Source organism: Megalobrama amblycephala, linkage group LG6 (assembly GCF_018812025.1).
Source record: "Megalobrama amblycephala isolate DHTTF-2021 linkage group LG6, ASM1881202v1, whole genome shotgun sequence".
NCBI classification, from domain to species: Eukaryota; Metazoa; Chordata; class Actinopteri; order Cypriniformes; family Xenocyprididae; genus Megalobrama; species Megalobrama amblycephala.
Window position 1 is genome coordinate 10,703,871 of NC_063049.1, and position 27,898 is coordinate 10,731,768.

General features: G+C 36.6%; 1 protein-coding gene across 1 annotated transcript in view; it reads left to right on the top strand.

The window, feature by feature from the left end:
* The window catches only part of mylka (myosin, light chain kinase a), a 114,986-nt gene that overhangs the window by 29,719 nt on the left and 57,369 nt on the right, over nt 1-27,898 (top strand). Inside the window, 8 exon segments of the mRNA XM_048192919.1 lie at nt 13,074-13,281; nt 14,095-14,140; nt 14,605-14,770; nt 14,861-15,026; nt 15,399-15,411; nt 17,607-18,109; nt 24,333-24,536; nt 26,708-26,842. Of these exon segments, the coding sequence (XP_048048876.1) occupies nt 13,074-13,281; nt 14,095-14,140; nt 14,605-14,770; nt 14,861-15,026; nt 15,399-15,411; nt 17,607-18,109; nt 24,333-24,536; nt 26,708-26,842 (1,441 nt within the window).

The window sequence follows — 27,898 nt, forward strand, 5'->3', positions numbered from 1 at the left end:
ATCAATGATTATAGCGATGTCTGGTAGCCTCCGTTAGTTCCGTGTATGTCACATGATTGCCTCTTGTTCATCATGTGTCATAATTGTGGACTAAGTGTGCACAGAGTGCCCTCCGGCTGCAGGTATGAGTTGAAAACACTGTAGTCAGTGTATACAGCGCTCATATGACGACAACAGCGCGTTTTGGGAAAAAATTGAATAAATATTACTCCTCTGTATAGAAAATTGACATAAAAGTATGAGAATCCATCAATATTTCTTCAAATGTGCATGCTTTTAAGCTAAAAGCCCTGATGGATGTTATTTTGTCGAGTTTTTTCATGACGATCTAACAGGAGTTTTTTCTCAATGGCTGAAGCTGACACTCATATTTCAATGAAAAGGTAACGACTCCGTTTCTCATATTCATAACTCCCAATGGGTTAACAGGTTAATGCACTTGCAGTCTAGTTCTGTAGGCTACACAATCATGGGGAAGACTGCTGACTAGACAGTTGTCCAAAAGACGACCATTGACACCTTGCACAAGGAGGGCAAGACACAAAAGGTCATTGCAAAAGAGGCTGGCTGTTCACAGAGCTCTGTGTCCAAGCACATTAATAGAGAGGCGAAGGGAAGGAAAAGATGTGGTAGAAAAACATGTACAAGCAATAGGGATAACTGCACCCTGGAGAGGACTGTGAAACAAAACCCATTCAAAAATGTGGGGGAGATTCACAAAGAATGGACTGCAGCTGGAGTCAGTGCTTCAAGAACCACTACGCACAGACGTATGCAAGACATGGGTTTCAGCTGTCGCATTCCTTGTGTCAAGCTACTCTTGAACAACAGTCAGCGTCAGAAGCGGCTAAAAACAAAAAGTACTGGACTGCTGCTGAGTGGTCCAAAGTTATGTTCTCTAATGAAAGTAAATTTTGCATTTCCTTTGGAAATCAGGGTCCCAGAGTCTGGAGGAAGAGAGGAGAGGCACACAATCCACGTTGCTTGAGGTCCAGTGTAAAGTTTCCACAGTCAGTGATGGTTTGGGGTGCCATGTCATCTGCTGGTGTTGGTCCACTGTGTTTTCTGAGGTCCAAGGTCAACGCAGCCGTATACCAGGAAGTTTTAGAGCACTTCATGCTTCCTGCTGCTGACTAACTTTATGGAGATGCAGATTTCATTTTCCAACAGGTCTTGGCACCTGCACACAGTGCCAAAGCTACCAGTACCTGGTTTAAGGACCATGGTATCCCTGTTCTTAATTGGCCAGCAAACTCGCCTGACCTTAACCCCATAGAAAATCTATGGGGTATAGTGAAGAGGAAGATGTGACATGCCAGACCCAACAATGCAGAAGAGCTGAAGGCCAAAATCAGAGCAACCTGGGCTCTCATAACACCTGAGCAGTGCCACAGACTGATCGACTCCATGCCACGCCACATTGCTGCAGTAATTCAGGCAAAAGGAGCCCCAACTAAGCATTGAGTGCTGTACATGCTCATACTTTTCATGTTCATACTTTTCAGTTGGCCAAGATTTCTAAAAACCCTTTCTTTGTATTGGTCTTAAGTAATATTCTAATTTTCTGAGATACTGAATTTGGGATTTTCCTTAGTTGTCAGTTATAATCATCAAAATTAAAAGAAATAAACATTTGAAATATGTCAGTCTGTGTGTAATGAATGAATATAATATACAAGTTTCACTTTTTGAATGGAATTAGTGAAATAAATCAACTTTTTGATGATATTCTAGTTATATGACCAGCACCTGTACATATACATATTTTATACAAGGTGGTTGGTCATGTGGTTGCTTTTTGCATGCCAAGACGTGTTACCGTTTACACCTGGTATCGCATTTCAAATGCATCTTCTGTGACTACTTGCTTTTGGATTTGTGGAAACGCTCGCCTCTAATTTCGTCAAACTACATCACTTTTCACTTTCAGCCCTCAAATACTACTGAATGAACGAACACGTGTTACGTGGCTTACACAAATGAATATAATATTTAAAAATGTACTATAATATAGAGTTGGGGGAGAACGAGTTTTGACATGGGATAGTGAGTATTGTGCATTATTTTACTCATTCATGCAGGTTTTGCTTTCACATCGGTTAGGTCTAAAGTGAACATAAACTGTTGGGAAAGAAACGTATGTGTAACAGTATATTGGATCCGTGCATTCACTCTTAAAGTGAAAGCAGCTAAATAAGCCTGCTGTTGTCTATCACTAATGTTAATAAAAACTGAATAACTTTTGTAACTTTAATTGTAAGGATTATTCTGTATTTAATTCTAAAACTGTAAAAACACAAATACATTGAGGTTTTTCTCATGACAATATAGGTGAGATAATTGTAATGGTAAATGGTCAATGTTTATGTGTTTATGTGAATATAAGCCTAAATTATAATCTGTTCATCATATAAATGTAATGTGTAGGTTCTGTTTTCCGTTTCTTTTTCACTCGGTTTGCTCTGTTCCAATTTGCCTGTGTAAAGAAGGCAAGCAGGCAACTGTCAGTAGGCAACAACTTAATCATAAAGAAATGCATGAAAATTAACTTCATTTAGTACATCCTACTGTAGGATGCATTTTAAACAGTATTGAAGGAGTTACCATGTATGCTGCCACTTGTGTTGCCCCTTTTCTTTACTGTCTGCTCCAAATCACCCATTTAAAAATTAAAATGCTAGTTTAATAAAGACATTTGAATGCAGTTAAAGGGAGAGTTCATCATTTACTCACCCTCATTATTCCAAACCTATATGAATTTCTTCCTTCTGCTGAACACAAAAGAAGATTTTTAAGAATATGGGTACTAGTGTAACCCCCTTTCCCTGAAGGAGGGAATGGAGACGTTACGTCAGTGACTGACGAATTGGGATTACTGACGTAACTCACAGTGACAAACTGAATGGGAACCAAACGGTTGATGGGCACCATTGACTTATAGAATGGGCCCATTCAATTGTTTGGTTACCGACATTCTTCAAAATATCATATTTTGTGTTTATCAGAAGAAATAAATGACAGAAATTAAACGTACAGTATACCTGATAATGCATTCATATAAAAATCATTGAGTCCATGTATAAAAACATGTTTTACATGAATATTAATCAGTCTTTTTTAATGAAACAGGGATGTTTGTAATATAAGGACACTGTATATAAGAATATAGTGGAGCAGAATGAGTTGTGTTTAACAGAGAAGAGCTGAGCATGTGTTAATGATATCAGAGTGTTTGAGTGCTCTGGGAGCCTCTAGATTGATTGTGCCGCAGTATTTCAGGTGCGTGACCTCGCCAGGTTTTAACAGCGAAGGTGAAGCCAGGAAAAAGTGATAACAGGAAAGAAAGAGAGAGAGAGAGAGGGGGGAGAAACATGAGGTTGAGTTCGCTGTCAAACAACAGCCTGATGTTTCAGCCCACTACCCAGTGGAATGTGAGCAGTGTGTATCAGTTTACTATATAAACCTTCATGACCTGAGGGCCGGTGTGCCGTCCGTTTGAGCTATGAGAGTTATTTACAGTGCTTGAAAGGGAGCACTGTATTAAAATTCATCTCACTTCTGCTTCTCTTTCCTCACAATTAATTCAGCTTAAACAGTTTAATGCAGTGTTTCGTTTTTTGTCGTGTGTGCCCTAAAGCCTCATCAGTCATGCTCAAGTACCACTTAACCCCACCAAACCAGAAATGTCTTAGTTTTTACTATCAATTAACACTATTATAATAATATTAAATGGCTTGTATTGTGATTTACATTGAAACATATATAATATCAATATTGTAGAAGACAATCTCCTCCTGACTTTAAATTGTAACTATTGTGCATAATTACATAATGACAACAGATTGTATTCTGAGCTGTTTACATTGTTGGAATTAACATATAATTATATAACATATAATAATATATAATTATAATTCACCAGGTGTAAATGATAAAAACACATCATAATATAAATGCTGTATTACATTGTTAAATGTAACAACTGCGATAACACATTGTGATTTTTGCATACATAATGTAATGTGTTGGTCTTTTTTTCTTGCATCTACAGTATTTGCCAATTTAAAGCTGCTTTTACACTGCATTGATTGTCATACGCAGCTAACAGAAAACAAGATGAGCGTCACAACAAAAACAGCTCGGATTCAGCATTTCATTTCTTTCTTTTCTCACATATTAAATTAAAATTCTGTCATTTATTACTTACCCTCATGCCGTTCCACACCCGTAAAACCTTCGTTAATCTTCAGAACACAAATTAAGATATTTTTGTTGAAATCTGATGACTCACTGAGGCCTCCATAGCCAGCAATGACATTTCCTCTCTCAAGATCCATAAAGGTAGTAAAAATACATCTAAATCAGAACATGTGAGTACAGTGGTTCAATATTAATATTATAAAGCGACGAGAATATTTTTGGTGCGCCAAAAAAAACCAAAATAACGACTTATTTAGTGATGGCCGATTTCAAAACATTGCTTCAGGAAGAGTTGGAGCATAATGAATCAGCATATCGAATCATGATTCGGATCGCGTGCCAAACTGCCAAACAGCTGAAATCGCATGACTTCGGCGCTCCGAACAGCTGATTCGATACGCTGATTCATAATGCTCCGATGCTTCATGAAGCAGTGTTTTGAAATCGGCCATCACTATATAAGTCGCTATTTATTATTTTTTTTTTGGCGCACCAAAAATATTCTTGTTGCTTTATAGTATTAATATTGAACCACTGTACTCACATGAACTGATTTAAATATGTTTTTAGTACATTAATGGATCTTGAGAGAGGAAATGTCATTGCTCCCTATGCAGGCCTCACGGATCCATCGGATTTCAACTAAAATATCTTAATTTGTGTTCCGAAGATTAACAAAGGTCTTACGGGTGTGGAACGGAACAAGGGTAAGTAATAAATGACAGAATTTAAATTTTTGGGTGAACTAACCCTTTACAATTGCTCAGTAGCTCAGACAAATGCGTTTTTATCTCAACGTTTGCTTTTGTTAACCCTGTTGAATATCATTGGGGTAGGGTTTAGTGTAGGTGATATGCTATTTTCAAACGTGATCGAGCATTAAACTTTTAAGCTCCACACACCGGACATTTTATTTCAAACTACCGCAATATGTACAACCACCAACACAATAAAACTTTGATTCACGTTCATCTGTTTCGGATAAAATTGAATGTGCTTTTAGTGCCACTTTACTTTGAAAATGTCACGAAATGTGCAATAAGCAACATAATATTATTTTGCAGAAATGTCTCGACAGGCAAGTTTTTGCCACGTTTTACTAAAACTTTCAAAGACTGGTACAATGCAATTCAGTAAATGCAAGTCGAGTTTATACTCATATACTCATAAAAGTCAGATTACACCTCATTCATAAAGTCTGTGAGTGTATTGTTTATCAGTGTGTGTGTGGCATGTGTACATTACTGAATGGATAGCTCTGAATACGCTAAATTGAGCATATAGTAACTATTTTATAGAATGTAGTTAGTAGCTATGTAAGTATGTGCTATGTAAAGTTTTGGCTGTATATCAGTAACAGCAGGTCATTAGTGAATATTTGTCTGAGGCCCCATAATGAGAGCCAGGTGGAACAGCCCCAATACTGATTCCAGATCCGCATGGACTTTGTATGTAACATCAGTCTACACTTTTATTTATGAAATCAACAGACTGTAGAATTCATTAAGATTGTTTCAGTTGATGGGCTGTCATCATGTTTAGATTACAAACAAGAAATTCCCATCATTGAAAAACAAATTGTATCACATAAAAAAGCATGCAAGCAGTAACATTAAAAAAACCCCAGAAAAACTTCCGTACTGAATGTGCTCTACACTGTGTCTCAGTTTGGCGTCTAGATGAGAAATCTTGTGAGACGCCTCGGATCATGTCTGAGGAGTCTAATATTCCCTTGGAATGAGTTCTGGGCAGCAGTTTAAAGGGCTCATTAAAAGATGAGTGGATTTTGATTGCTAGTGATCTTGTGGCATTAAAAGAAATATTGATGTATTAGAACAAGCTGGGTGTGTGTGTGGTTTTGTTGTTGTTGTTGTTGTTGCTGCTGTTGTTCTTGCATGTACACATACAGTGCCCTTGAAAATTATTTACTGTTCACTTAAGCTAAAATGAAGAGTACTCCTGTCATTTCACTAGCCACTGTACATCTACTGATATGTACCAAGGGTGTATTTAGTAGTGTTTGCAAAGGCAAACATCACTATTACTATATTGCTATAATTACAGCACAATTGTTATACTTATAGGTTTAATGATTTGAACAAACCCTTAACCTAAATAATAAACTTCAACATGTAACTCTTCTTGCACTGTTATTATAAAATGATAACTCAAATCATGCAGTTTACTGAGGAGAGGTTTGATGTTATCTGTCTAAAGAGTCCCAGAGTATCATGGAGACTTAAGGGCCCGTTCACACCATGAAGTATAAAGAAAATTATTATAACGATAACTATATTTGCTATATAGTTGCACACCAACGAATTAAAACGGTCTGTTTATTCTAAGCTCACATGCTGCGGTGTGTAAAACATATTTTTGCTGTTCTTGTTGCATTTACACGGCTTTAACCAGCAGATGTCCTCAGCATGCTGTGTTTCGAGTGATTAGCTAGTGTAATCGATCTAATCTAACAGTGAATTTAGCCGACTAAGTGAATTGTGGAATAAAAACAATGCCTAGTCTTTTTCACTGCAACTTCAAAGGAAGCAAGACGAAACTGTTTTCGAAACTAGCGCTGATACCTAATTTTATTTTACACTGTTTGCTAGCCTGGCATAATGATCTCATCGTTAATACTAATCGGGTATGGCCGATTGTTTTCCTTCTATCCATTTTCTTTACAGTAACCTTGAAAAGGGTGTTTGACTTGTCAAAAAAGTGGTGGCTTTTTCTGGACCTTGGCAGTTAACTTCTCTGCAATGAAGTCTGCCATTATAAATGTGCAGGTGCTTAAATTAGAACAGATTCTGATTGGCTGTCAGTGTTTTATCATTCAACAGCTGGAAAAAAAAATTGTTCTGAAAGTGATCCCAACGATATTTAGAACTATATCTTTATTGTTATCTTTACAGTTATCGTTATTGGCGTGAACGGCCTTTACATCAGTAAACAATCACCCAGCCAGAACACTCTATCGACCCAACACATTCCCATGGCAATTCATAACTATTTGTGTGTTTTTGTATGATCTGCTAATGCCACAGTGATGGTTATGATTCACATTATACAAATAATTATACAAATTCATATGAAATCACCACCTTGTAAAATAGTTACATTTTCCCATGAGATTGGGTTAATCAAGAACTTAGCTGCCAACAACCCAAGGGTGTGTTTCCCCTAAAGCAGCGTTATCCAACGGTGATCGCAAGTTCTTTACCATCATTGTTCAACGATTTGGTGTTTCCCAAACAGTGTTTCTGTTGTCCATGTAAATTAGCTATAGCACTCTGACATTAATTCAATCTCAAGTTGATTAATTGGCAGACGATATTAGTCTACCACCTCTGATGTCATTAAAAACAGTTCTACACTTAAACAAACGTGGCTCAAATGACAGTCTTGTAATTGAAGTAAAAGTAATTCCTCCAACAATGCATAGTATTTTGGTGGCTAACCATTGGATCGTTGTATGGGAAACACACACCTCGCCTTTACCCTGGAAAGTACTTAACAGCATGCTAGTGACCACATAGCAATACCTAGCAACCACCCAGGGGGGTAGGGTTTCCCAAAAGAATCAACCAACTATGGTCACAAGTTCCATTGCTACTAATTAGTTCACAGATTTTGTTTATCAAAACCAAAGTTCTAATGAACATTCGCAAACAGCAAAGTTGTGTGGTTGAAGCTACAGCTCTCAACCTGTAGTTAGAAGCATAGTTTCTTATTAGTATGACATGTGGATTTCAATAGATTATGCTCTTGGGCAAAAAGCAAGCAAGCTAACATGCAGTGCAATCTATGCACTTCAAATTTAAAAGAAAAGCACTGTTCTTGAAGAGTTTCCATGTGCTCTAGGACCCTGGGGAAACCCCAGAGTACGACGTAAAGTGGGAACCAGTGATGGAATCAAACATATGTAAATAAAGCAAAACAACAAGTAACAAAAATGGCAAAGTAGTCTCATGTCATGTCTAATATTTTCAGCAATAATCTTACATTAATTTGATCTCAAACTGATCAATTAGCAGAAGGTAGTACTCCACCTGTGTGACACAATTAATGACAGTTCTGTATAGTTAAAGGCCCGCTGAAGTGTCTTGGAACGCGTAGCATTATTCAATGTGTTGACGTAATTTCAACTGAAACAGGAAGACAGGGCGGGACATATCGAACAGCTTCGGCCCTTTTTTAAAATAGCCAATAGCGTTTCGTTTATACCACAGCTCGGGAAACGGTCGTGACTACCTATTAAATTTCTCCATTGATGCATTGTGCTATGGTAGTTAAGCAGAGAATTATGAGAAATGCACCCCAGGGGTGTGTTTCCCAAAAGCATCGTTAGCCAACAAACATCGCAAGTTCCGTCGTTACTAAGATAGTTCGCAAACTGCATCGCAAACTTGTGTTGTTGGAACGACAGCTCTCGAGCTGTGGTTAGAAGCATAGTTTCTTGTTTTTATGACGTGGACAAAATAAGCAAGCTGACATTAAGTACAGTGCATATCTTTTATGTAGAATACAAATGTCATTTACATATTTTAGTTTGTCAAGAGAATTTAAGCAACGATTTTGAAGTGTGCGCATGTGCGTACATGCTCTAGTACGTAAGAACAAGCCTATGATTGAATCTGGAAATAAAGCAAAATAACTGAGAAAATTGAGAATTAGTCCTCAGATGCCATGTCCGTAATTCATGTAAAAAAAATCTAGCATTAATTCGACCTCCAACAGATTCATTTAAAGAAGTTATTTCTCCACCACCTGCATGACATCATTCACCAACGTGGCTGAACGACAATATGGTTTCGGGAAACAGTCGTGACTAGTTGATTTGCTCAACAATGCATCGTTATACGGTAGTGAAGCAGTGAATTATGTTGTTGTATGGGAAACACACCCCAGAACAGTTGGTGGGGAGTTTACCATGTACAAAAATGTATCAATTTATCCTTTTTTGACTGATTCTCTTTACAGAGCAATACACTGAGAATACAATAGTTTCCTCTCTTTGTCTGGCCTCGCTTAAGACTTGTGCCCTACTTGTGCTGTCAGTATGAATTGTGTGAGAGAAAACATGAAAAAAAGCAGATGTTTTGTGCAAACAACCCTGTGTTTTTCCTCCCTTCAGCATCGGATGTGAGTCCTGCTGGATTTTTGAGGTAGAGCTCTTGACCACAAGTCTCAGAGTAAAGACTTCAAACTGAGAGAGTGTACACAAGAAAAACAGCAGCCGACATAGAGGAAATACCAGCACTGCTCTGATTTAATAGAGAATTCTCAGCTAATATTGCTATTTTTGGGCAAATCTGCAGTGAAGTGGACCTGTCACCGTGAGATCCATTTGACTGAAAGGAAGAGAGGCCAGTCTTGACATGCTCCTAGAAACCCTTGCTGTATGGTAAAGCTTTTGCCTTCATTTTAGCCTTGGAATTTCGTAAGGGCATCTGGAATCAATCTATTGTCTACTAGCCATCGAGCTGTATAAATTTGTATATTCGATCTGAAATCTGTTGCAGCTTGTAGTAGTTAGCAGTTTCCTCTGGTTTTTGTTTCATATGAAGTGAATGTGTGGCACTGCTGGTTTGCAGACAGAGAGGAAGATTGTGTTTCATGATTTTACTCTGGACCTCTTCCAATGTACAATGCTAAACAATCTCACTGAGATCTGCAGAAATGAGACATGCCAACATTGGTAAAAGACAGGCCGAATGGGGGGAGATTATCCATACGTTGTCCTTATTAGACATGGTCAGCACACAGATTTGGAATGGTTGATAGAACTGAGAGAAAAGTAGAAAGAGATCAATGAAGTGAACAGGAGAGTCTGAGCTCTTCACAAGAACCAAAGTAGTACCGCTCCCATCGTAATGACTCAGGCATTTGTTTTTGTTCTATTATAGACGGATCAGGTGCTCCTTTCATCTATAACTGATAGACATTTCAAAGCTACAAAAGATTTCTCTGGACGAATGAAAATAATACATATTTAGTGGTGTTTGCTGCGGCAAGACAGTTTAGCTCTTATTTTGCTAAGTTGTCATGACATCAATTTTGCTTTTTTACAATTAAAAACACTTAGAACACCTTAGTAACTGTGTAACTACCTGGCAACTACCCTAACATTTGTGTTGGCGAGTTTCACATTGGCATTTATTCTGAAAATGGGTACCATGGAACTTTGATATCTACAATGGAACCATATGATTGCCATATTTGTTTACCATGGTATTTAAACAGTATTCCAAAGTAATTAAAGGTGCCATTGAATGGAAAATTGAATTTACATTGGCATAGTTTAATAACAAGAGTTCAGTACATGGAAATGACATTCAGTGAGTCTCAAACACCATTGTTTCCTCCTTCTTATATAAATCTTTTTAATAAAATTTGTTTAAAAGACCTCCAAAGAACAGGCGAATCTCAACTTAACACCGACTGTTACGTAACAGTCGGGGTCATTAATATGTACGCCCCAAATATTTGCATATGCCAGTCCATGTTCAAGGCATTACACAAGGGCAGCCAGAATTAACGTCTGGATCTGTGCACAGCTGAATCATCAGACTAGGTAACCAAGTAAGGATAATAGCGAAAAATGGCAGATGGAGCAATAATAACTGACATGATCCATGATATCATGATATTTTTAGTGATATTTGTAAATTGTCTTTCTAAATGTTTCGTTAGCATGTTGCTAATGTACTGTTAAATGTGGTTAAAGTTACCATCGTTTATTACTTTATTCAAGGAGTTTCATTTTAAACACTTGCAGTCTGTATAATTCATAAACACAACTTCATTCTTCATAAATCTCTCCAACAGTGTGTAATGTTAGCTTTAGCCACAGAGCATAGCCTCAAACTCAATTCAGAATCAAATGTAAACATCCAAATAAATACTATATTCACATGATCTTATGTATGCATGCAGCATGCATGACGAACACTTTTTAAAGATCCATTTTGAGGGTTATATTAGCTGTGTGAATTTGTTTATGCTGTTTAAGGCAAGCGCAAGCTCTGGGGGCGGGGGAGCACGAGAATTAAAGGGGCCACAAACCTGAATCGGTGCATTTCTAATTATGCCCCAAAATAGGCAGTTAAAAAAAATTATAAAAAAAAAATCTATGGGGTATTTTGAGCTGAAACTTCACAGACACATTCAGGGGACACCTTAGACTTATATTGAATGGAAAATTTAATTTACCTCGGCATAGTTAAATAACAAGAGTTCAGTACATGGAAATGACATACAGTGAGTCTCAAACTCCATTGTTTCCTCCTTCTTATATAAATTCATTTGTTTAAAAGACCTCTGAAGAACAGGCGAATCTCAACATAACACCGACTGTTACGTAACAGTCGGGGTGTACGCCCCCAATATTTGCATATGCCAGCCCATGTTCCCAACATTATGAAAGGCATTAGACAAGGGCAGCCAGTATAAACGTCTGGATCTATGCACAGCTGAATCATCAGACTAGGTAAGCAAGCAAAGACAATAGTGAAAAATGGCAGATGGAGCAATAATAACTGACATGATCCATGATAACATGATATTTTTAGCGATATTTGTAAATTTGTAAACATGTTGCATGACGAACACTTTGTAAAGATCCATTTTGAGGGTTATATTAGCTGTGTGAACTTTGTTTATAGCTGTTTAAGGCAAGCGCGAGCTCCGTGGGCGGAGAGCACGAGATTTAAAGGGGCTGCGCTGCATAAATTGCCGCGTTTATAATGATGCCCCAAAATAGGCAGTTAAAAAAAAAAAAAAAAAAAAAAAACTATGGGGTATTTTGAGCTGAAACTTCACAGACACATTCAGGGGACACCTTAGGCTTATATTACATCTTTTGAAAACATGTTCTTCGGCACCTTTAAAGGAAAATATTTTATACAAAGTGTCTCGGCAGAACGCAAAGTTTCTAGATGAAGCGCAAAACATTTGCGAGAGAACGCAAAAGCATTTACAAATAATTTTTCCACCATCTCGTATTTTTTCCTTCACCATGTTTCTTTATGGACTCTATACATATCCATTTAGTTATCACGAAATATTTTACTGTAGATCATGGTCGTCATGCTGCCCTTTCGCGAGATACCTTTGCGTGCAAGTCATTGCATTGTAGAGCAGCCGTTTTAGGAAGCTAAATGCAACGACGTTGATTGTCCAGGAGCAGGATTGGACAGCCCTGGATTTACCATAATACCATGTCCAACGATCCACAGAAGTAGGATTGTTGGACCATGGCACCATGATTCATTTTCTGCACTTTTTTTGCTAGTGTTATTTTGAATTTCTGGCATAACCATAAATTATTATAATCAAGAAAGATTTATGACAGAAAGAGAAGTACTGTGGTTGGTATGAAGTTTCTCTTGTTCATTACACACCACACACACATGCTGCACTCTCAGGAAATAAGTCAGGAAATAAGTAGCAGAGCTCATTCCCTCCTGGTCTATAAGCAGGGCGATGCTGATAATCAGTTACTGAGTAACTAGTAATGAAGGCTGTTCCCGATTCTGTTCGCTGGATTTCAAGCATGTCCAGAATGCCGTTCATATTTGTCTCACTGAACCTTTTAATTATGGAACACAGTCTTGGCTTGTTTCACACACCCAGCAGGTTCCTTTGGTCAGAATCATGAATGCTAGTGACAGGAGGGCATTATATCTGTCTAACACACTCGTTTGCTTGGACAGTCATGTTGACTAATTACTGCTGATGTAATTACTGTGTTCATGTGGTTGTGTGCAGAAACAACAGAGAAAGACATTGTTCTCTTTATGTATGTTTGACTAATTTTACATTTCTTGGATTGTTAATCTCTTAGCCTCCTGTGTATGTGTGATCTCTGTCAGGTACGTGGTTTTCCAGAGCCCCAGGTCTGCTGGTTTAGGAATGGGAAGCTGCTGATAGCAGGAGATCGTTATTCTATGGAACAAAGTGCTCGTGGAACCTTCAGCCTGGTGGTCCAGGAAGTCCAGAATGACGATGGAGGACGTTACACTTGTGAAGCTGTCAATGATGCTGGGAGCTGCCAGGTTACCGTGGAGATCATTGTGGAAGGTAAATAATTATCTAGATGGTCTTGATGGTCATGGTGACATTTGCATCACCTCAAGAGGATTGATAGAAATGACTGATTGAGCATTATCACACAAAGCTTACAGTATGTACTTTTGTCTTTTTTTTCTTGGAGCTTGACTGTTCAAATCACCTTCTTTCATTAAATAACAAAGAGCAGTTTGGACATGCTATAACATTTTCACAGTTCCATCGAAGAAAGAAAGTTATACAGTCTTTTGAGTGAAGTGTTCCTTTAACATTTTACATACAGATTTAACTAAAGACTGAACAAAAATCACTTTTCCTATTCCCTGTGAATAATACAGTTGAGGAAACACCAATTACAACACTGTACATTTCAGCAGAAACACTGTAAATATTACAGAATAGAATAAACACTAAAGTGTATACTGCATTCTAATACATCACAGTTTACTTTGCAGTTGACCCTACAGTACATACAAGTTTACATCACAGTGTATACTGCGTTTCTCATTTTACACTTTTTACCTGTAGTAAATTATTCACAGTCAGAGATGCAGCACTACATCTGTACTGATTTATAGACTAATAAATGCTTAATAAACTTCCCCCAGCATACTTCACAAAAACACAAACATATGGAGCCATTCAAGTATTTTACAACTAGCAGCAGATAATAGCAGCTGTAGCATGTTTATGAAGGAAGGAGAGAAAGAGAAAGAGGAGAGGGGAATATGTGCTTTTTAAGTTTCTCATGAATTCTGTGTGTTTATGGATGAGTTTAAACATTGTATTTGGAGCTTCATGAATAACCTTTTCCATCCCACACAGGAAATGCTGGGAAAAAATACAGCCTTCCTTCCTCCAACAGAGCAGGGTGAGATACATACCATCCATAAAGCACTACACAAGCAAATTTCATGCATTAGTAGGAAATACACAACATGCCATATCATTTTGGTAGTTAGTTATTCATGGTTTACTGATACTGTATTTTTTTCTATCATCAAGTGAAGAAAATGATTCACAAGTCTTGTAGTCTAATTTGTTATTGCTTAAAATTAAATATATTGTTGCGGTTCATCTCGGAGCTGGTTGGTAATGAAAAAACGTGAGAAAAATTGATAAGCTAGCTTATCATTTTTTCTCACGTTTTTTCATTATCAACCAGCTGTCAAATTTGCATTCTTAATTAACATTTTTGCCATTGCTGCCAGCCACCTGAAGACATAACTGGGCTAATTTTAAAAGAAACACCATGTTCAAGCAATACATTTATGTTCCTGGGTTTAGTCTTGTGAATTAGAAGCATTACATACATTTTCTCTCTTTTGTCACCAGTGGATCTATGGGTGTTCCTGCAGTAGAGAATAGACCCAGTATCTGGGGTGAAAGCCCCCCAAAGTTTGTGACTAAACCTTCTCGCCTTTATCTCAAAGTTGGACAGAGTGGCAAATTCTCTGCCAAGATCACGGGGCGACCCCAGCCACTGGTGCAGTGGTATAAGGTGAGACATGATTAAGCAATATTTTAAATCACAGGTTGGGTCAAGTGCAGGTAGTGTGGGAACATTCATTCTCCGTGTTTCCTCTATCAGGTAGAAGAAAAGATACAACCATCAGATCACTATAACATGTTTGAAAGATCAGGAATGCATTTCCTGGAGATTCGCCATGTGTGCTCAGAGGACGCTGGTGTGTACACGTGTCTGGTGGCCAACAGTGCTGGGAAAGCCTCTGCAACCGCTGAACTCATTGTGCAAGGTAACAGAGAAAGATGGATTGATGGAGAAACAGATTACGGATGGATTCTACACCAGGCCAGTCTGGGCACAATTTGAAAATGCATACTTTGGCAAAGTATTTTGTAAATGAAGAATTCATTGTGAATATTGCAGCTTTATATCTCATATTTTGAAAATAATTTCACACTGTATAAATATTACATCTCAAAATTGCGAGAAAAGAGCCACCAATGAGGCTGGAGCCCTGGGTCCTTGTTGGACCATAATCGTTGGTAACAGAACAGGGCAGTAACTATAGCAATTTGGGTTTAATGTCTCAATATTATACAGCTAAATAGCTCACAGTTTAAAGTCTGAAATTCTTATGGTTTATTCTGTTGCTTTCTTGCAGATGGAGACACTGAGTAAGTAAAGACCTCTCCTTTTATTTTCGACTTGCATTTGTAAATATAGAACAAAATACACTGCTCAAAAAAATTAAAGGAACACTTTGAAAACACATCAGATCTCAATGGGCTAAAATATCATGCTGGATATCTGTGCTGATATGGACTGGGTAATGTGTTAGGAATGAAAGGATGCCACATCCTTATCAACCTACAGAGGACTGAATTCAAAGACACCCTAAAAAATCAAAGTGAAAAAATGTTGCAGCAGGCTAGCAGCAGCAGTCCATTTTGGATTTAGGTCAGGCGAGTATGAGAGCCATTCAATGGTATCAATTCCTTCATCCTCAAGGAACTACCTGCATACTCTTGCCACATGTGGCCAGGCATTGTTGTGCACCAGGAGGAACCCAAGACCCAGTGCACCAGCATAGGGTCTGACAATGGGTCCAAGGATTTCATCCCAATACATAATGGCAGTCAGGGTGCCTTTGTCTAGCCTGTAGAGGTCTGTGCGTCCCTCCATGGATAATGCCTCCAAAGACCATCACTGACCCACCACCAAACCGGTCATGCTGAACGATGTTACAGACAGCATAACATTCTCCACAGCTTCTCCAGACCCTTTCACATTGTCATGTGCTCAGGGTGAAACTGCTCTCATCTATGAAAAACACAAGGCGCCAGTGGCGGACCTGCCAATTCTGGTGTTCAATGGCAAATGCCAATCGAGCTCCACGATGCCGGGCAGTGAGCACATGGCCCACTAGAGGACGTCGGGACCTCAGGCCACCCTCATGAAGTCTGTTCTGATTGTTTGGTCAGAGACATTCACACCAGTGGCCTGCTGAAAGTCATGTTGTAGGGCTCTTGCAGTATTCATCCTGTTCCTCCTTGCACAAAGGAGCAGATACTGATGGGTTAAGGACCTTCTATGGCCCTGTTGAGCTCTCCTAGAGTAACTGCCTGTCTCCTGGAATCTCCTCCATGCTCTTGAGACTGTGCTGGGAGACGCAGCAAACCTTCTGGCAATGGCACGTGTTGATGTGCCATCCTGGAGGAGTTGGACTACCTGTGCAACCTCTGTAGGGTCCAGGTATCGCCTCATGCTACCAGTAGTGACACTGACCCTAGCTAAATGCAAAACTAGTGAAAAACAGTCACTAAAGATGAGTAGAGAAAAAAATGTCAGTGGCCTCCACCTGTAAAACCATTCCTGTTTTGGGGGTCGTCTTATTGTTGCCCATCTGGTGCACCTGTTGTTAATTTCATTAACACCAAAGCAGCTGAAACTGATTAACAACCCCCTCTGCTACTTGACTGACCAGATCAATATCCCAAGAGTTTAACTGACTTGATGCTATTCTCTGATTAAAAAGTGTTCCTTTAATTTTTTTGAGCAGTGTACTAAATTTCAAAGACCAAAAGTCTTTTCCATGTAAGATATAAAAAAATGAATAGTACTTTTGACAAAAAGTGAGTCATATAACTGGCTGAATGCAGTATTTCTATTTTTATGTTTATTTACTTATTCTTTCATTTTTATTATTATTATTTATTTATTTATTTATTTATACCTTTAATTTAATTTTTTTTTTTTTTTTTTTTACACTTGTTCTGTAATCATTTAAACTGATCTCCTAGTACTCCCTTGCAGACCCCTGGTCCTGATCCAGTTTGAATTTTTTTTATCTAGTGTAGGGCTGCCCCCTATGAGTCGACTAAAAGGTAGTCGGGTAGTCGCTGAAAAAAATTTAAATCCACCGTAATTGGTGAATTCACGCAGTGACAGATTGTGCACGGCTGGTCCATGCAGTTATATGTCAGGCAGAAAATCCAAAGTGTGAGAACATTTCAAGACAGAACGATCACAAAAAAGTGATGCGCGACCTCAAACGTAAAGGTGCGTTCACACCATGTCATAATTACCGTAATGATTCTGAACTGTAAAAAGCCTTCAAATGCGTTTTGATCTCAGAAAAGTTAATGCGATGTTTGCCGCTGTTGCTGTGGCAGGCTTTATGCGTGTGCTTGAGCGCTTAATTTATATTTTAAATGCTCATTATGGTTTAATATTTCCCCCCCGACTAATCGACTAATGAATTAAATGAATGACTAACAGTCGACTAAAGGAACTTAGTATTGGACAGCCCTACTCTAGTGCACCTCTACAGTCAGCAATGACTGTTCACTTGAATTCTTTCTTTCCTTAGCATTCCCAAACGATCTCAGGATCTCTCTAAACCATCTGTGGTCAAGCACAGCACCAACGGTCTTGACACTGAACAGAAAACTTCCAGCACACCTGTCCGAACAGCAACTGTGGAAACACGCACACCACTGTCCACTACCACTGTTGCTAGTGATCCCCCCATGACCAAAGATGATACACCAAAAATAACATCATCCCTATCCTCACAACCCATCAGCAAATCCACAGAGGGAAAATCACCAGCTACTGACAAGACATCAAACTTTGTCAATTTAAGAAGTCAAAACATTGGAAAGAATGAGTCACATGGCACGAAGAGAGTTTCGGAGACGTTCAGAGCTCCAGGACAGATGCCTGAACCGTCACGGGTGGAGTCCAGCAGAGACGGCCGCCAACAAACCAGAGAGAGCAACATGGATATCATAGAAACTCTGCCCAGTTTTGACTATCAGCCTCAGAGCCAAGAGGTTGTGCAGGGTGAAAAGGTCACTTTCAGATGCCAAGGTGAGTCTGGTGAACTGAAATGGCTGAGATCAAATATAGAATTTAGTTAGTATTAGTTAGTATACCCTAGTGAAAAAAAAGTATACTTTATTGTATTTTAAATATGTTCCCTTTTTCTATAGTACACTGCAAATATACTAACAAAAAATGTACTATCATTAAATATATAAAAAGTATATTAGTATCATATTTTCACAATGCAACTTTTAACACACTTTAAAATAATTGTACTTTAGTATATTTTCTAAAAATATATTTTAGAAAAATATACTTGAAGTGTAAGTTCAGTTTATTTTTTAAAAGTGTATTTATTTGCACTTTATAAAAATATATTTGAGGTATATTTTAACAGTGTGTTGAAACTGATCATTGTAACAATGCACTGAAAGTATATTTAAAAAATACATTATTTAATATCCTGAAGTTGTAGTGTATCTAATGTTAAATTTGAGTAGCCTATATTTTTAAGTTTATTTCTTCATCCTTGGAATTCATTGTGCTATTTATTTCAGTATGAATGCATTACAAGCCCATTTAGTATATGCAGTGTAGCCTATACAATTTCCAAATATGTGTAAATGTTTATTAAGTTTACACTGGCAGAATCATTTTACAATCGAACACACAAATCTATATTAAACAACACACCAGCATGCAGCACAAGTAATGCGAAAAAAAATATGTCGAGTGGTTAAACTTATCGGAATTCAAATGTCTCTTCAACTTGGTCTGTGACCAATCAGATTTTGTTGCTCACTGCCTTCAGCCAATCAGAGCTGCTGACGTCACGGTCGTCGTCTGAATCCCCTCGCTCAGTCACTCAGGTGAAGTGTAATGTCGCAATGTATAATTTATTTAATAAAACACTGAAAGCGCAATACATCGCTCAATCTTGGGGATTCTGACCAGTTCAATCAAGTGACATCACAGACTGACCGTGATGGCGACGACAACCGGCTAATCTAATGGCCTACGCGATCCTGAAAGAACCGGAGAAAAGTGCTGCTATTGGGAGGTGAGTTGTAGTCTACCAGTTAACAAACTTTATTTTATTTTCTTTAACAAACGGAGAGCGATATTTCGGCTTGATATCTCCTTTTTGAGTTTTTGTGTGGTGGTTTATGGCACATGTTTGTATGCAGCACCAAAACATTCATATGATTGGTCAAATCGGCCCGTATTCTGTACGATATTAATTCATAAAGTGTTTTATGCTTGACTATGTACCGAAAACAATATCGACATGCCATACTGATTCCCTGCTGCTAATCCTCATTTACTGTTCAAAAATAGTATTGGTTCAATGTAGGATTTAGACAGACTATTGTAAACGTGAATAAAGAGTTGAACATGCTGTCTTATATCTTTGGTATATTCTGTCAACAGATGCTGTTCTTCACGAGTCTCTGCGGTCACTGCCTCTGTAAGCGGTCATCATTGTGCCATCAGACACAATGAGAAGCTCATCAGAAAATGGAATATAATGTGTAATTTGTATTTGTGTATAGAGGGTCACCATGGTCCAATATATATATATTTTTTTTCTTTAATGAAAAACATGGTAAGTTTTGCTGAATCTAAGTTTAAATAAAAACTATTGGATTTGTCAATGAAATATGTCTCTTCATTAGTGATGTTGTTACATTTTATTTATTTTAATGGCCTTGAAAACAAATGCATTCAACTTTGGGAAAATGTGTTAAACTGTATTTAAATAGTAGCACAACTGTATTGTGTGAGATTATGTAATTCAAAGTACAGTAGTCAACATTTGAAGTGGATCAAAAAAGTTAGGACACCTCTGATTAAAGGTTTTGATCCGCTTCAAATGTTGACTATATTATACAAAGTACAAAGTGTATACAAAGTGTATTATTGACTGCAAAGTGTGTAATGTTTAATATTTGGAATAAGCCAAAGGTACTGAGCATACAGTATATACTATTACCTGTAAAATAATATATTCAGTGTATACAGTGTGTGCAGAATTATTAGGCAAGTTGATTTTCTGATCATATTTTTTTCCCAAGCACATTTTACCAATTCCAATCCACATCAATCTTAATAACTACTATTAATATTGTTTTTAATCATTTATAAGTGATATATAATTGTTCATGAAGGCTGGAAATGAAAAATGCCTTATATTCAGGTGTGCAGAATTATTAGGCAGGTTTTCTTTTACAGGCAAAATGAGCCAAAAAAGAGATTTAACTCCGACTGAAAAGTCAAAAATTATTAAATACTCATGAGAAGGACGCAATACTAATGCAATATTAGAAATTGCAAAGTTAAAGCATGACCAAGGGACAGCAAAATGCTCATTGGGTCAGCTGGGTCAGACAAAAACAGGTGGAAAAGAAAAGACACATGTTAACTGCAAAATAATTAAGAATTAAGGTGAAGAATTAAGTGTGAAACCATCAGGAACCCTTTAGTCTCCAGCACCACCATTTTCCAGAACTGCAACCTACCTGGAGTCTCCAGAAGTGCAAGGTGTCAGGATCTCAGAGACTTAGGTTAGCTAAAGAATCCTAAAAAATGACCCGCACTTGATAAGAATCACAAGCTGAAGTGTTATAAAATACATGAAGACTGGGTTTTTATAGGCCTTATAGACAGACAGCTTGAGAGTGACTCCTGATGGACCAGCACCACATCCTCTTGTACCACTGTTTGAAGAATTTATCCAGAATCTGGCAGTAAGGTGTTTGAGTTCACTTTTAGTCCATCTCTTATCCTGAAATGTCTGTCTTGCAGAGATGGACTAAAAATGATCTTCCAAAACTTACTGCCAGATTCTGGAAGATAAATTCTTCAAACAGTGGTACAAGAGGATGTGGTGCTGGTCCTTCAGGAGTCACTCTCAAGCTGTCTGTCTATAAGGTCTATAAAAACCCAGTCTTCATGTATTTTATAACACTTCAGCTTGTGATTCTTATCAAGTGCGGGTCATTTTTTAGGATTCTTTAGCTAACCTAAGTCTCTGAGATCCTGACACCTTGCACTTCTGGAGACTCCAGGTAGGTTGCAGTTCTGGAAAATGGTGGCGCTGGAGACTAAAGGGTTCCTGATGGTTTCACACTTAATTCTTAATTATTTTGCAGTTAACATGTGTCTTTTCTTTTCCACCTGTTTTTGTCTGACCCCGCTGACCCAATGAGCATTTTGCTGTCCCTTGGTCATGCTTTAACTTTGCAATTTCTAGTATTGCATTAGTATTGCGTCCTTCTCATGAGTATTTAATAATTTTTGACTTTTCAGTCTGAGTTAAATCTCTTTTTTGGCTCATTTTGCCTGTAAAAGAAAACCTGCCTAATAATTCTGCACACCTGAATATAAGGCATTTTTCATTTCCAGCCTTCATGAACAATTATATATCACTTATAAATGGTTAAAATCAATATTATTGTAGTTATTAAGATTGATGTGGATTGGAATTGGTAAAATGTGCTTGGAAAAAAAAATATGATCAGAAAATCAACTTGCCTAATAATTCTGTACACAGTGTATTGCTTGTGTTTTCTGAAGACACTCGTAATTATTTTGTAATGTACTTAAATCACAAATAAAGTGTACTTATAACACAAAGTGTACTCATAACAGAAATAAAGTATACTTATAACACAAATAAAAGTATACTTATAACAGAAATAAAGTATACTTATAATACAACGTATATTATAACAAAAAAATATACTTTTAACACAAATAAAGTATACTTATAACCCAACTTAAGTACACTTTAATATCACTAATTAAGCATGTAATTAATTCCTACACAGACATATACTTAAAGTGTACTAAGTATACTTGAAGTTGTTCCAATTTAGCACACATAAGTATACTAAATATACTTAAAGTTGTATTTTAATACTACTTAATTTCAACTTAAATATACTTAGTACAAAATTAGTTGTTTCAAAATAGCACACTTTAAATGAACTAATCATTAACACACTTGAAATATACTAATAATTAGTCTTGCTGCAAGTATACTTAGTATACTTTTTTTTCACTAGGGTAGTATTAGTATTTAGTTCTGGTCTTGAATGCTGATTGGTTAATGCAGCTATGATGAGGCCAGCTAAAGTTAATATATATTTAAATGTACTAAATTGCAACTTCATCATTACATTTGTGTATTTTCAAATACATTTTTAATGCATAACACACGTTTCAATAGAACTGACTTTAAAGTATATTTTAACGTCAGTACATTCGGCAGTACATATTAACTTTAACTATATTTCAAAGACAATAGAACTAATCATGCAATTACATATATAAAGATGAAATACAAGTAAAGATGTACTTAAGTCCCACTTAGGTGGGTCAAAAAACAGCAAGATCTTGAACTGTATGAACATTTATGATCTTTAGGTTAAGATTTTTGTCTTTACATCTTAGCTTCTGATTTTAATTTCTGGAAATATGAAAGACATCCTACAATAGTTACGTGACAATTAGTTCTTTGCTGGGGGAAACAAATGTATGGGTCAATGACATCATTTTTTTGTCCAAAGGCATTAAAGGTGCCCTAGATTATGTTTTTAAAAGATATTGTATACTGTTATATTGTTTGCTTCTGATTTTGAATGAGTTTGATAGTGCTCCGTGGCTAACGGCTAATACTACTCTGTTGGAGAGATTTATAAAGAATGAAGTTGTGTTTATGCATTATACAGACTGCAAGTGTTTAAAAATGAAAATAGCGACGGCTCTCTTGTCTCTGTGAATACAGTAAGAAACGATGGTAACTTTAACCACATTTAACAGTACATTAGCAACATGCTAACGAAACATTTAGAAAGACAGTTTACAAATATCACTAAAAATATCATGTTATCTTGGATCATGTCTGTTATTATTACTCCATCTGCCATTTTTCACTATTGTTCTTGCTTGCTTACCTAGTCTGATGATTTGGTTGTGCACAGATCCAGACGTTAATACTGGCTGCCCTTGTGTAATGCCTTTTATAATGTTGGAAACGTGGGCTGACATATGCAAATATTGGGGCGTACACCCCGACTGTTACGTAACAGACGGTGTTATGTTGAGATTCGCCTGTTCTTCGGAGGTCTTTTAAACAAATGAGATTTATATAAAAAGGAGGAAACAATGGAGTTTGAGACTCACTGAATGTCATTTCCATGTACTGAACTCTTGTTATTTAACAATGCCAAGATAAATTCAATTTTTCATTCGAGGGCACCTTTAATAATAATAAAAAACACTGATATGACATCCAAAGTATGTAAGGTATTACAGCTAGATCACTTTTATTGAATCCAAAAGGTTTTAATTAGATTTTTGCTACATATAAAAATATTTTAAAGATTTTGAAGTGTCAAAAGGTCATTCGGTTTAACCGTCCAAAGGCCAATACAGCCATTTCATTTGTGATTAAAATATCTTAAAATGTAATAAATGTATATATTTTTTTATTCTGGCATGATTTTATAACATCATATATCAACATAGTGTAAAATGGTTTTCAAATTATGTGTAGAAGTCGTTGCTTTGTTATGAGAAAGAATTAATTTCATTGATGTCATTTGGAGTAACCAATATAAAGGGACCATTTTGGATCAAGTCATGTGTTCAATATCATGTGACAGGATGTGACATTATTCAGACACCTGCAAAGGACCATGGTTGTGAAGCAAAGTAGCTAATTCTCTCTTAACTATTTGAAAATTACGCATACGCATATCCCAAAACATCAGGTCATTCGGTACAACCTCTATAAAACATGGAAAATGTTGTAATATTTTAAAAACTTCTACTAAATATAAAATGTTTGATTGTCCTTTTGCTAGCTAGCTAGCTAGATATCAGCCTGTTAGCATTGTTTGAAAATATCATCATTCGGTATAACCAAAAGTGTCATTCGGTAAAACCGAAATTGTGGTTAAACCGAATGACTTTTTTGGTGACAAATTTTGTCCATCTTGTAAAAAATGACAAAAGCAGTGTTAATTGATTATAAAAACCACATAATCTTATTGTTAACACTTCATAAAACTTAAAAATTAATTATATCTCCATTAGTTTTTTTTTTTTTTTTTACACTTACTCGTCAATGACCCGTATACAAATGAAACTTTTACATTTGAATTTTGAGTAAATATGTAAGAAGAACTGTAGATGTTGTGTAAAGTTGTGTAAAGTTATTTTGATGTTGTTAAATGAGTGATCTCATTCTGTGCTCTCTCAGTGTCTGGGTCTCCAGAGCCAACAGTGAGCTGGGTGAAAGATGGAGCTCCTCTCAGACAGAGATCAGGCGTCAGCACACGACAGGAGGGCAGTCTGCACGTCCTGTGTCTGGAGAACGCTCACATAACTGACACGGGACAGTATGGCTGCACCGCTACCAACAAAAAAGGAAAGATTGCGGTCCACTGGAGTCTGACTGTCAAGCGTAAGAACTGAGTAATCATTTTCTACATCTACATTTTAGGGATCGCCATTTAACCTGTTAGCCTGCACCCCCACCCCGCATCCCCCCACCCTCACACACCATTTGGAAAACCCCAAGAAATGGCATACCTAAACTAAAATAGATATAATTCATGAAGCCTTTGCACTACAAGCATATGTGTGGTCTCATTTTTTGTCAAGTCATAATTAATTATTGTCATAAAGAAAAAAAAAATATTAAGGGCTTAAATGTATTGTGACGTTATTAGAAACTGGTCACCTCTAATTATTATTCTTTTGTCTTTATTATATTTTCTTGCGACTTTCTATTCACCCTGTTTTAATCCCTCAGTTCTTTGAACAAACTTCTCACTTCACCTTTGGCTTTGTATCAAAATATCTTCTTAAAAAAAGAACAATGATTCAGACATCCCAGTGATCTTTACTTTTCACAATTTGTCATAAAACATAATCACTCCTTGTAACAGGTTCATAAGGGCTAGCTAGCATTTTAGCTTAGCACAACATCAAAACATGGCAATGTATGACATTAAAACCATGTTTTTATTTTGACAGTCTAGTGAAATAACCTTCTGTGACCCCATGTGCTTCTTATCACAGAATTAGGAATTTTATAGTGTATAAAATACAACTGTGATAAAGGCTGTGTCGATTAGCATTGCTTTATAAATATACTTTATTCTTATAAAAATACCTGAGATGGCTTGAGGAACACAGATAAACCATGTATCACCATTATCTATTATCTTCATGTTTCATCAGTTAAAGTGTCTTTATTTGAATGTTATTCAACTGCAGCGATCTTCGGATGCCTTTGTCCAAAGGGATTTCCTGGAATCTTATAAGATTTATGACTCTTTGAGTCTTGCTTGTGTACTTTCTGTGCGAGGGTACCCTCTGGCTTTGCCTCATTTTGGGAAGAAAAAAAAAAAGATTAAATATTACTGCTGTCCTCTCTATAGAAAATCAATCAACCAATCAATATTTCTCCAAATATGTATGCCTTTGAAATAAAAGCCCTAAGGGATGTTGTTAAGTCAAGTGCTTTCATGACGACCATACAGGAGTTTTTTTCTTCCTCAATGGTGCAGCTGAGGCTAATATGTCATATTAAAGGTATCGACTTTTTCATTTTCATAACTCCTCACACAAATTAAGAAATTACTGTCACCATGAGATTATAAGAGTAAAACAGAGGACAAAAATCGAAGCTGTAGTATTAGACCTTTTTAATTTTATCAAAATAATTACATTCTTTTACTCAAAACTAACAGTAAATTTGAACTAATGCAAACAAAGAATGCTCAGTGGGGGTTAACTGGTATAATAACAAAAACAACAATTTATTGATCTTTATGAGCAATGCCCACTTTATCTTTTATGAGCTCATTAATTCATACATGGATTATACATTAACATGATTCTTCTGAAATCATTCTAATATGCTGATTTGGTACTCAAGGAACATTTATTATTTAATGTTGAAAACAGTTGCTGCTTAATGTTTTTGTGGAATATGCAATGCATTTTTTCAGGATTCTTTGATGATTAGAAAGTTTACAAGAACAGTGTTTATTTAAAAAATAAATCTTTTGTTAGAAACATTATAAGCCCCTTTTGATCAATTTAATGCATCTTTTCTGAATAAAAGTATGCTACAATAGAAAAAAAAAAACAAAGTATGCTTTGTTTTAAGGTGCCCTTGTTACAGTGCAATACAAACAAGTAAAATTAATAAAAGCATGCACTTACTGTATAATTAGAGTTAGGGTTTGGTTTAGGGTTAGTTGCTTGTAGCTATGCATAATTTACTGTTATTACTATAGTAACTACATGTAAGATGTGTATCAGGGGCACTGTAAAATAAAGTGTTGCCAAAAGAAAAAAGAAAAAAAAGTTTCTGTATAGTGGAATGGTAATTCTATTCTTTAATATTTTATCCTAATTGAACATCTTGATGGAAAAATTTATGGGCATGTTATTTGTCAACAATCATTTATAAATAATAATAATAATAATTATTATTATTATTATTATTATCATGTTATTATTATTAATCTGACAGTGCCACCTATTGGTGAAAGCAATTGCTTTCAGATGCTATGTGGTTACAAATGCCCAATTATATTTGTGTATTCTTGTATGTTGTAGGTGTGAGGGTGGAGGCTAAACCCCCGGTGTTCAGCTCTACTCTGAAAGATTGTTCGGTGTCAGAGGGACAGGACTTCATCCTGCAGTGCTCAGTAGAGGGCAGACCGCTGCCTGAGCTCTCCTGGCTGCACAATGGTAAGATGACACTGTTTGAGTGACACATCCAATTATCATTGATCCAGTAATTCTCATTTTCCAGTCACTTTAGATAAAAAATCTGCTAAATGAATACACATAAATGTATCCGCCCCTAAATATCACATAAAACCAGGGTTAATATAGTTAACTAAAACTAAAACCATAAAAAAAATCCTGTTTTGTTCCTTGAATTTAAAAAATAACTTTAACTGAAATTAAGTAAAATATATATAAAAAAAAAAAAAAAAACTTAAACATATTTTTATTTTAGCTAGTTGCCAAAGAAAATTAACAAATTATGTATTAAAATAACTATAAAAAAACTGTGAAGTTAAGCAGCTTCTTTGTAACCAGTAGAGGGCAATAGTGTTGCTGTTTTAGTGATGTTTTCAAAAACCTAAAAAAGAGAAAATACTGGGCAAAAAAGCATGAAGATGACTAGCTTTTCTATATGTTCTTGACCTACTATGCCATGCCATGGAGAGATAAATTGCTAGATATCTGTCTCTGCTCATGTCTGAGACAGAAGGGTTATGAAGGTTAGTGTGTGTGTTTGTATCACTTTGTTCTCTGTCCAGCTAAAATGGGCTGTATTTAGTGTTACCCTATAACTGCTGTCCATGTGAAATTGTGAATGCAACCACATCTTAAGTCTTATAGTTGAGTTTCATAGCAACAAATGCATGTAAAAGTAGTGCTGCTGCAATTTTGAACTGAACTGAAATTGTATTGACATTTTCATTGTTGGGTTCTCAAAGAGCCTGAACAATGCTACCAAACCTACCACCTCAAAACAACACGACAATAATCCAAAATGTAACATTCATCCCAGCATCTAAAAAACAATCCTAAAAGTTCTGTCAATCCATCCATCCATTCTCCAAACTGCTAGTCCTATGCTGAAGCCTATCCCAGCTTCTCAGGCTGGAGATACACCTTAGATGAATGACAAACGTAAACGTTGAATATATCTTTACTGTTTTATCTCAAGCACAATGCTTCAGTTTAATTGTTACAAGAAAACAAAAGTGAAAAACACACCCCATCAATGCT